The sequence below is a fragment of the Etheostoma spectabile genome, chromosome 6 (genome assembly GCF_008692095.1).
Source record: "Etheostoma spectabile isolate EspeVRDwgs_2016 chromosome 6, UIUC_Espe_1.0, whole genome shotgun sequence".
NCBI lineage: Eukaryota > Metazoa > Chordata > Actinopteri > Perciformes > Percidae > Etheostoma > Etheostoma spectabile.
Genome location: NC_045738.1, coordinates 23,318,489 through 23,330,067, shown reverse-complemented (window position 1 = coordinate 23,330,067; position 11,579 = coordinate 23,318,489). Strand labels below are relative to the sequence as shown.

The window sequence follows — 11,579 nt, the reverse complement described above, 5'->3', positions numbered from 1 at the left end:
GCAACATTAGGATAACGTTAGGGGAACGTTCTCTAAAGGTTGCAACTTTAAGATAACGTAAAGGGAACGTTCTCTAAAGGTTGCAACATTAGGATAACGTTAAGGGAACGTTCTCTAAAGGTGGCAACGTTAGGATAACGTTAGGGGAACATTCTTTAAAGGTTGCAAAGTTAGGATAACGTTAGGGGAACGTTCTCTAAAGGTTGCAACATTAAAATAACATTAGGGGCACGTTCTTTAAAGATTGGAACGTTAAGATAATGCTAGGGGAACGTTATCTAAATGTTGCAACTTTAGGATAACGTTAGGGGAACATTCTCTAAAGGTTGCAACGTTAAGATAATGTTAGGGGAACGTTCTCTAAAGGTTGCAACGTTAGGATAACGTTAGGGAAAAGTTCTAAAGGTTGCAACGTTTGGATAATATTAGGGGAACGTTTTTTAAAGATTGCAACGTTAAGATAACGTTGGAGGAACGTTCTCTCAAGATTGCAATGTTAAAATAACGCTAGAAGAACGTTCTCTAAAGGTTGCAACGTTAAGATAGCGTTAGGGGAACGTTATCTAAAGGTTGCAATGTTAGGATAACGTTAAAGGAACGTTCTCTAAAGGTTGCAACTTTAAGATAGCATTAGAGGCACATTCTCTAAAGGTTGCAACGTTAAGATAACGTTAGGGGAACGTTCTTTAAAGTTTGCAACTGATGTTCCTAGAATGTTAAGGACACTTTCTGAACAACCAAAACACAACCAAACCTAACTTTCATGGAACGTTCCCGCAACCAAAAACGAATGTTTCCAGAACTTTCTGGGAACCAAACATTAGCGTTAGCTGGCTTACGGCTATCTTCACATTGGGTTTTTTATATAGGCCTATCCTCGACAGCCTACTTCAATAGAGACATGTAATATGTGTGTAGTTGTAATGCCTTAACTATTATCCTATTGAATATGTAGCCCTAGGCCTATTCTGTGGGTGTATTTCTTAGCTGTATGGTTTACTTGCAGTGGCAACTGGTCATTAAGGCAGGTGGGGCCGTTTTGATATTTGTTAACTATCCTCTGAAAGTATTACTGGGTTTTAGTTACCTCTATTTCTGGACAAAATTGATAAATCTGGTACTTTCATCTAGCAGTAGGCCTATTTAGTATTACTGCATCATCCTCACCCATTATGGGCTAATTGTCATCTTTTCACATAAGCCTAAAAGCAAAATTATCTCCTGTTGATATGTATGTTCAGAAAAACTCTGTGTCTGTCTAAATGATGACACATGTTGACTTTCTTAAACAACCAAACTGCTGAGACACCGTTTAGTGTCCACATTTCAGTTACAAAAATTCCTTGCAGTTTCCCTGTCGTTTTGACTTGCATTGTCCCATTATTTCATCTGCCCATCTGCTATGCGTTCAAGTGCTCCCGTCAATACCCAGTTCACCGCTGTGAACTGGGTATTGCAAGGGTGCATTCAAGTGCACACTTGCATTGAGCTGATATTCTGATCATAGTTTTTTTGTACTTGAGCGTTTACAACATTGTTAAAATGTTAACACCATTAGAGTGTTTCAAATACGTTAGACAAACGTATTCATTAAATGTTTCATTGGTTCTAAACGAAATGTCGATATTTCCAAATGCACTTGAAGGCAGCTTCACTTCAAGGCAGCCCGGACAAGAAAAGACAGAGGGACTGTGCTGGTGCTTGTCGCAGGAAACACGCTAACCAAATTCCCCAAAGAATTGCCCCAACTAGCATTTATGTAGTCAGCTGTTATACGAACTCCTGGGCAGTTGGGGGTAAGTCCTTTTGTCTCGTTTTTTTACCCTCAAAGTGTTTTTTAACTCTCTTCTACCGAAGTTGTTTCGGGCCATGGCAGCGACCGAGGCAGGGATGTTTACTGTACTCCCTCACCGCATTTAGCGTCTAATTTACGGGAAAACGGCTTTCCTGACCGGCACAGACTGATATAATTTTAAAATAACGTAGCGTCGGAGGTATGCTAATTCTTGAAGGTGTAATAGCGGCTTATTCATGTTGTAACTAACCTGTAACTTTACATGTGTGCTTGTTGCATCGACGTGCTGTTGGTGGAACGTGTCAACTATTTGCTTTGCTAACTTTTATAGTCACTTTAATCATTGCTAAAATGCTAACCGAAAAGTGTTATGCTAATTTACCAACCCAGTGCTATACCCAGATTCCACACGTATTTCAGTGCATGCTCTATGAATTAACATGCAATTTATGAAGCTTGTTGAAGGCGGTTACTCAAAAATCAAAAGTGACGCGGTAATATCATTAGATAAACTCTAACCACCATTGATAATATCAGCATATGATAAGCAGTGGCGGTGCGTGGCAAATTGATATCATTGATAAGCATCAGGAATTTAAACAGCCACATAAACATGTCTTTATTCTCAGTAGACCATATTTTCATGTAAAAGAAAACTTCAATTATTAACTTTATTTGGTTTAAAACACACGTGCTTGTGTTGGTATACAGACTGTAACCAGAACTAATATCCAAAACTGGACCTATGTGGGCACCGTAGACCGTTACAGTCAATGGTGGGCCCCCTAAAACCAAAGTCAGATTTTTGAGATTCTCAGTTAGTGTGTGCTGTGAAACAATGACACTCTATCTTGAAGTTTAATGTGCATCAACAAGCTCAGACTCATTCTGCTGATTCAACCTGGATCTGTAGCATTCCCCCACCCACTGGAAATTGAAATTTAAAGTGAGCACAGGGATTTACTGGATATTGGCCCCCTGGCTTAACTCCGTCTGTCTGATGTGTCTCCAAACAGTCCCGAAATGGAAATGCTTATTTCATTTTAATTATTGAATTTGCTTAGCTTCTTGTGACCCCTTATAGCCACAACAAGAGGTTGGATGACATTGGGGATGGGGGAAAAGAATCGATACAGCATAGTATTGCGATATTTTCCGTAGCAATACTGTATCGATACACAGGCACCAAGTATCAATCTTTTATTATATATGTGTTGGTCAGTATGAAATTGAAGTGAAACAGATGTGGACAAAGATTCCTTATGTGGACATAATTTGAAATAGGTAAACATTAGAAGTTGGAAAAAAAGTAATAAATTGCAATATATCGCAGAATAGTGCAATCTGTTTAACCCTTGTGTTGTCTTCCTGTCAAATCAACACTTTTGTTGACGCTTTTTATCGATGTTTTTAACTTTTTCTTACGTTTTTGTCCCTTTTTTCAACACTTGTTTGTCCCTTTTTTTGATGTTTTCAACACTGTATTTTTTTAAATTAAATACTGGTTTACTGTTATTTTTGGAATTTGTGTTCAATTAACCTCATTTATAGGAAATTATACCTAATGTTTGAGTTAGAAAAACAGAAATTTGGGAATTATTTAGACTAAAATTAAAGGAATGGATGTTGATGGATAATCACAGACTGGAATAGGTCAACTTTTACTCAATACTTTTTCAAAACCACTTCAATATGTTTTTCCAAATGCCATAAAATGTAATAAGACGCTGCAAAATGAATGAAAGTAGAGATTTGTACTTGCCAAAGAGCGTTGTGTGGGATCAATCATGTTATTTTGGGTAGTAAAAAGAACATTGATATAGGAAAACGGGGCAGTTTGACCCAAGGACAACTTGAGGGTTAAAATCGCAATAATATCGTATCGTGGCACAAGTATCGTGATGATATAGTATCGGGAGGCGTCTGGTGATTCCCCCCCTATATGACATACTGTTTTGATGATAGGGCTTCAGTCTGCCTCTGCTCTTCAACTCTGTAGTAAATACAGTAATAACCACTTACAAAAGTCTTTTTAGCTGAGATTCCTGAAGACAAATCTTCATGAATGGGTCGTGGTCCAAAACAATCCTCTCAAGATATGTTTTAGTCATTTTGATATAAATACTTTACTTTCAGGGATGTGGAAATTCAATCTGTGACCCAGAGGCATGCTGACCAATGATGGGAAAGTTGTACCTGCTGCTAGACCCATCAGCTCCACTGAGATGACTCCAGGAGAAGTATGTGGATGACGGTGTGAGCCAGGGGGTTTCAACATTCAGGGCAAAGTATTCTTCCACTGAGCCAAAAAGAATCCTGTTCTAGTTTACCCGCAAGACACACAGTCACTCCCAATCAGCTGTCACAATGCCGATGCCAGGACCACTGTGGGCCTGTCTGGCTCTGGTATGGGTGGGAAGCTGCAGTGCCCACAGCCTGTTTACCTGCGAGCCCATCAAAGTGCATCGGTGCTTGGGGATGCCCTACAACATGACCTTCTTTCCCAACATTATGGAGCACTACGACCAAGATATCGCAGCCAGTAATATGGAGGTGAGTCCTCCTAACATTACATAATATATGAGTTAGTTGATGCACTGTATTGTGCCAATATTGGCCTCATGGGCATAAGCCAATCAATCCTGTTTACTGCCAATACAATTTCTGTACTTTCCATGAGAACTATAACAGTCTGTAGAATGTGCAGTTACATTTCATAATTTAGACACATTTATGTCTTTGGTTATGACTTCTTTTTTTTTTTAATTTAAAGACTCAATGTGTTACAGATTTATTCAAGTCTTAAGGCCGTTTTATGGTTGTGCGTAGAATCGACAGCGTACCCCCGCAGACCCTACTGCGTCTACGCCGTACCCCACGCCGTAGTCTGATGTGCACGTTTTGAAAAATGTAACTACACGTCGCAGCGTGGTAGCGTTGCATTTCCCCCGACTCATTTCCTGGTTCTCCTTTTTCCGTAAACAACATGAAATCAAGGAGAGAGTTAACTTTTTCTGCTAAAGATGCCACACCGTGGTCAGAAAACACAGGGGAGACACTTAGTTTCTGTCACTGGGACCCTAGAGTCGCTACTCGCTCCAAAGCCGTCACTCTCTCACTTTGCCCTCGCTCACTTACTCCCCACACACACGCAAACACATGCTGGCTCGACACACACCAGCGCACAACTATAAACATCAGGCCATTTACATAGGCTATGGCGAAAGCTCTGCGTGGAGCCTCAGCACAACCATAAAACGTCCTTTATAATCGTGGTATTGGCAAAAATCGGCTCAACACCTAACACTGTTAAAACCCGCAGAAACGTATCTCGTCTGGGCTTCCATGGAGAGTTGTAATTATATGTGATAGAAGAGAAGCATTCTCTGCTTGTAAATGAATTATAATTCAAGTCACAATGAATATCAACTCAAAATAATCACTATGATTAGAGCTGTTAGTGGCTTCAGTATTTAAATGTCAGTGTCCTTCAGCTCTTAGAAGCGCATATTGATTGAACCATAATTACCATTGTGTAATGGTCATCAACAGGCACACACAATTCCCCTGCCACAGTTTGTCCACAAATCATGCCTGGTTGTTATGGAGCACCATCTAGTAAATAAACTGTTGAGATTGTATTGTTGTGAACATGATAACTATACTGAATCTCTATGAATGTCCTCCCCACTGGAACAATACATTATGGTTCCTTTAACAATTATTATTTACAGCAATAAGGGAATAGTTACATACATACTCTGCAGTTGAAGTTGTCTCACAATAAAATCACTTGGATTATCCCTAAAATGAAGATAGTGGCAGTGCTGAAAACAAGGGACACTGTTTCTAGCAGTAATTTCAGTTTAATGTAGTTTTGCACATTAGCTGTCCCAGGTAGGACAAGTTTTTGTAAAGTTGTTTTTGCCAAGTAGGTATGTATCTAAGTGTGTTTTACCAAGAACCATGTGGGGTAGGCCTGCCAAATGAATCGTGATATCAATTCTAAGCTATAAAAAAAATCGTAATTCATATTTTTCCCCGAATCGTGCAGGCTGTCACCAAACGTTCAGTCTGGCCGCTCTGTGATACTTTAACAGTCCTCCCAGAAAAATACAGAGTTTTTTGTAATTGCTGTGGGCTAAAATCCTTGATTATAGGGCATGTTTTCTTAAAAAATGCAATGAAATATGCAAGATATTTTATGTGATGAAATTGCAGGAACTTGCAAAAACTGCCGTTTGATGAAAAAGAGAAAAAAGCGATTCCTCCATCACCTTGTTCTCACTAGGCTACTACCTTAATGTAAAGAGTTCTTCTTACTTCCTATGGTAAGCAAGCACGTCGCGTAATTACGTCACCTAATAACATTCCCATGGCAACAGGGGAAAATGGCTACTCTTGTGTGAAGTAAATGCAACATTTTCAACTTTCTGCTAAGATATATGTGAAAGAAATGTGGCATTGAGTTATGCGATCACACAATCACGTTTTCCTGGAGGGACTGGCTTTATATAAAATGAAGGTGAAGAGAAGTTGTTTCCTGAGGGCTCACTGTCTGTTGTTGAGCAGATAGCTTTCATTTTGCTCTTAAAGTCCAACGGAAATTACAATCCATTTTTGCCAAGAAATCAAAGCCGTGACTGTTGCCACTCAAAGCCACAGAGGGATTTCTACACTGGGTAAAGTAGTTTGGATGTGTGAACGCAATACCAGCGAGATATACTGTATACCCTGGTGTTTATATTTATTTGTGTACTTACAGCATTTGGTCCAAATTTGTAATCACCAAAAAGAAGAAATATTTTGACTTTCATTTTTTCTGTTGTCATAGTGCTCCCTTGAGTAGCGTTCTCAAGGGGCAGGAGTTATTTCATTTTTGCAGCTCTGGCTGACCAAAAAATGAACAAAATATCAAATCTATCAGGGTGGGTGCTAAAAATAGTTTTGATATATTACGTCCATACACACTCATAACAATCTGAGTCTGTCAGTGGCAAAAACAGCATGATTAGTGGTCGTACATTGACGACGTGCATCTGTCCTATGGGGTTTGATTGCAGCTGCCGGTTTAAAAGATTTCTTTTCACTACAGTCAGTTAGACACAAATGCATTGGGAAATAGCTAATACCTAATATTACTCTTTAAATGTTTTAACCCTTGTGTTGTCTTCCCGCCGACCTGGAAATTTTGTTTTTTCTGAGCGTTTGTCAGCTTTTTCTGAACCTTTTGAATTTTCTTGGGTTTTTCCCAAAACAGTTTTTTTTTTACATTTTAGTCACTTTTATTGAGATTTCTCTCTCTTCTTTTACCTTTTTTATAGTTCTTTTACCAAACGTTTTTTCTCCAAATGCTATAAAATTGACAAGAACAACACCCAAATTCAATGAAAGTAGTGAACTGATTATTTATTTAACTTATGTGGAGCGTTGTTGGGAACCATCCACTTTACCTTTTTGGAAAAGTAGTTTGAAAAAACAAAACAAATTTCTGATATAGAAACTTTTTGGAAAGGGGTCAAATTTGGCCCCAAAGACACAGGAGGGTTAAAGGGACAGCTGTCTGACAGGGCTAACGGTACACAAGCGATGCTATGTGGGCTTGTTGAAAAAGGGGGAACATGTTTTGTATCATTGTTTCTAGGTTAGACCGGTATATGACTCGCTCCAGTCAGCAGGGCAACATGAAAGTTGACAGCATCTCCTAGCAACGCCAGCACTCAAAATCTCTGTCAACAGGTGCCATGGGAAATGCCCCCCCAGAGACTAAGGAAGTTCGGACAGTTTCCACAAATGGGTCCAAAAAAAACCATTTTGATAAAAGTGTGAAGATATACAGTAGCTGCAGTATTAATATGAAAAAAAATTTAATTATTTTTTACATTAAAAAGTGATTCAAATTTGTCTTTGACTTTAGTCACTGGCCTTGTTTTACCTATCATGTCTGTAGACCAAGTGTTGTCTTGTGTCTCTCCTCCTAGGCAGTGAACTCAGTTTCTGTACACCAGTAGATGCATCCAGTGTCGTGGCATTCCTCAAGGCCAGGGTTTGGTTACACACATTTGGTGTCAGAGTGTTGAGCGTCAACAGTAATCTGTTGAAGGAGTCTTTTGTGTGGCATCTGGCAAAGGTATAGGCTTCTTATTTCACAGGAGCCTTGGCCGCGGGCAACTTCATCGACTTTGTTGTAAGGGGCCTTTGATTTCTGGAGGAAGGGGAGGGACACACCCACTCTCACACAAAGCCTACCCTGCATACCACAATGAGTATTCTCTCCGTTAATCACTCACTCATTTCCCCCCTGTACACGGTCCTCCACAGCCCTGTCTCCCAGGTGACAGGCTTGCACTTTCTGGCCTACATTCAACATTTCATATTGTACATAGCTTTCTCTGAAAGTACACAGTGATTTTTTTACAGAGTCCTTACTCTGTCATCAAGCAGACCTCTGCTTCGTTATGGGCTCCGTCCAGCCTATCAGTTGGATTTTCCGGAGGAGGGTTAACCTTTTTCCGCCCTCGGTCCAAAATTCCACAAGCGTTTGCCTGCTTTTGAAACAGAAAACATTAAAGTTTTAGAATACTAAGATAATGGAAAGACCAATTGACATACCGTAACAAACAGGGAACACATAAGAGTCTTCAAAAGTGATTTAATCCTTGATGTACTTTGCTATGAAATTGTTTGAGAGGATTTTGCCTTTTTAAGGAGAAAATCAACTCGACTTGTGCTGCTGATCCTGTTTGAAGGGTCCAGAAATGAGGGCAGTTTTTACTGTAACGCTGCCATAAAGCAAATAAAGGTCAGACTGTTGAGCAATGGGGAGCTCATTGATGAGTTCAGGACCTCCACAGGAGAGAAACAAGGACGCTTACTGTCAGAGGGGGCAAGCCCGGGCCCCAGAGACACGGACCTACTGCCAGACTGGATTTCAGGCCAGAAAAAGAGGAAAGGAAAGATTGAATAGTGGACTGTTTGGAGTGTATGTGTGTGTTTTGTGTACAAATATTAGCAGTACAGACTGACAGAAGTCTGTCTGTGCATGTTGGTCTGACAATGGTTGATGAGGTTCCAACAAAGGGTCTGGACTGCTCTAAAACGTCCATGTGGTTGTAGTGCAGATCTGACTGAACAAAGTATTCTGGGTAATATAAGCAATAATATATAGCAATAATAAAGGAACCTAAGAAGTATACATTTAATCAAAATCCAAGGCTTAACAAACTCTGGCCTGGAGATGATCTGAACAAGTGGAATGAAGTTGTCTTCGGTGTAAGCTGAGTCTGCCGCTGATGAATCCACACGTAGTGCTGTAGACACACTAATAATATGGCTTAGCTACAGCCTAACCTATCAACAGCTCTGTGCATTCCAGCCTTCCTGGCCTCTCGTCGTGTGTTTCCAAATGTCCGTGCAGTCATTTCCTGCTACCCCCCCACCCCCACCCCCCCGTCTCAGTCCTCAAGCTTTTGACCAGTGTGTTGAAACGGAAGAACATGGTTCCCAGCCAGTGAATGGGCTCCTTTGTGTGGCCCTATAGATCACCACAGATCAACAAAACAAAGTTAATGCTTCTATGTAGAGCAGTTGTTCCCAACCTTGCTGATTTGTGACCTCTTAAAATGAAGCAAAGTCAAATTGAGACCCATCACGAGTACTTCTATACGCGTGTCTGTTCGTGTGGATTATATTAACCTGGTCACTTAAAGTCTGAATACTTTTTACTTTATACTGTTTTATCCTGCAGCCCTCAAGAGGTGAAATTACACATTTTTCACAAGAAAAAAGAAAACGCTGGGGAAAAGTCTGAAGTCAAAAACAATGCATAAACTAAAACAATTATTTTATGTTATATATATATATATAACATAAGTGCTTTTTGTTACTCTGTTAATCCTCTCACAACTATGGGAATAGTTATGCCCTCCGCTCATGTTATGCTATTTAATCATATAGGGTACTCTATGCAAACCTATGGGCGAAATTTTTTTTGCCTCTTTTCCAGCTGTGGGTTGCATCTTCAAAGGTATGTTTGTGATCTTACAGATTGCTGAAATTATCCTCTTTTCAAGGGGGAAACCAAAGTTTAAATCTAACATTTCCAAGGACAATTCTATCTCAAAATAGTCTGAACATGCTTGTTTTTGTGTGATAAAAGATGCTCAGAACACACTTAGAAAAATTCATGTATTTTCAGATAAACTTCAAGCATGAATCACAGCCCTTTCATATCGACAAAGTCATTGTTAATGCAACACAACTTGTCTCTTAATCTCCAGCCATTCATGCCCCTGGCAAACCTGCGCTGCTCTCCAGACGTTCACCAGTTCCTGTGCCAAGCCTTTATCCCAGCATGCACCGAGGAGAACACAGTGATCCGTCCTTGCAGAGAGCAGTGCGAGGTAGTTCTGTCCGACTGCGAGGAGAATATCCGAATCTTTGGTGTCACCTGGCCTGCTGAGCTGCACTGTGACAAGTAAGAAAACCATAATGACAGACAATCCGCAAGAGCAAAGGGTTCCTGATTACACCATCGAAGGATTTGTTTTTTGTTGTTGTTTTTTTCAACTAGATTGGACCCATGTAGCTCTCCTGATGGTTCGGCCCCACCTGCAACCACCCCTATGAGCGCCTCATCAGCTAAGAGGGACCTTGGCTTCTGGTGCCCACTGCAGCTGAAGACCAAACCGGGCCATGGCTCATCGTTCCTCGGCGCCCAGGACTGCGCTCCGCCTTGCTCCAACATGTACTTCAAACCCCACGACATAGAATTTGCCAAGAACTTCATCGGCGTGTGCTCCATCATCTGCTTGGGTGCCACGCTCTTCACCTTCCTCACTTTCCTCATCGACGTCAAGCGCTTCCGCTACCCGGAGCGCCCCATAATCTTCTACGCCGTCTGCTACAGCTTTGTGTCGCTCATATACTTCATCGGTTTCCTGCTGGGAAACAATGCCGCCTGTACCAAAGCGGCTCATCCCTCCGGCGTGGATACAGTGGTGCTGGGCTCTCAGAGCAAAGGCTGCACTCTGCTCTTCATGCTGCTCTACTTCTTCTCTATTGCCGGTATTGTCTGGTGGGTCATCCTCACCATCACCTGGTTCCTGGCTGCTGGACCCAAGTGGAGCTGTGAGGCCATAGAAAAGAAAGCGGTAATGTTTTTCATATCTGTTATTAGCAAATAGCAAGAGAATACAGCAAAGATATGTTGAATGTAAATGTAAAATGAGCAAATACAAGCAGGTTTTTGCCGATTGCTTACACACTGAAAAGTGAATGCTTAGACAAAGGAACCAAAAGTACAAACACATTTTCTGCTTTGCACTTTGTTTGCAATTCTGCAACACACTGCTTGGAAAACACTTCACACTGTTTCTTACATTAGACACTTTGTTCAAGAAATGAAAACTCTTGCAGTCACTAGGAAAACCCGTCTCTTCATCTGAAATTGGCAACACACCCACACACATTTCTGGATGCACTCCATAATGTAGTTGTACAGGACGAACCACAGCCGCCCAGGTTTGTGTCCATCTGGGGTAATGTTAGCTTTTCATTTTAACCAAGACATACATAAATGTCGACTAACCCTGAAAAACAATAGAAACAGAAACCAAACTACAGACAGCGCTCACAGCAGCAGACTAAAAATAAAAATACAAATTATATAGAGTAATAGAGTACAGACAAAATTACGTTTCACCTTGGTCTGATCCCTTCTTGTAGGATATATCTGGAGCATGTACTCAATCAAACAGTGTCACAATCCAATACAAACATCTCT

The 11,579-nt window shown here is 40.7% G+C and overlaps 1 protein-coding gene across 2 annotated transcripts in view; it reads left to right on the top strand.

Annotated features, from left to right (window-relative positions):
• The first annotated feature begins 1,645 nt into the window (after positions 1–1,645).
• The window catches only part of fzd6 (frizzled class receptor 6), a 29,931-nt gene continuing 19,997 nt past the window's right edge, over positions 1,646–11,579 (top strand). For both annotated transcript variants that reach the window (XR_004332333.1, XM_032517861.1), the window contains exons 1-4: positions 1,646–1,796; positions 3,932–4,348; positions 10,075–10,271; positions 10,368–10,947. Coding sequence is in view for 1 of the 2 variants with exons in the window: in XM_032517861.1 (XP_032373752.1) it covers positions 4,163–4,348; positions 10,075–10,271; positions 10,368–10,947 (963 nt within the window). In the remaining variant the exon portion in view is untranslated. The remainder of the gene's footprint in view (positions 1,797–3,931; positions 4,349–10,074; positions 10,272–10,367; positions 10,948–11,579) is intronic.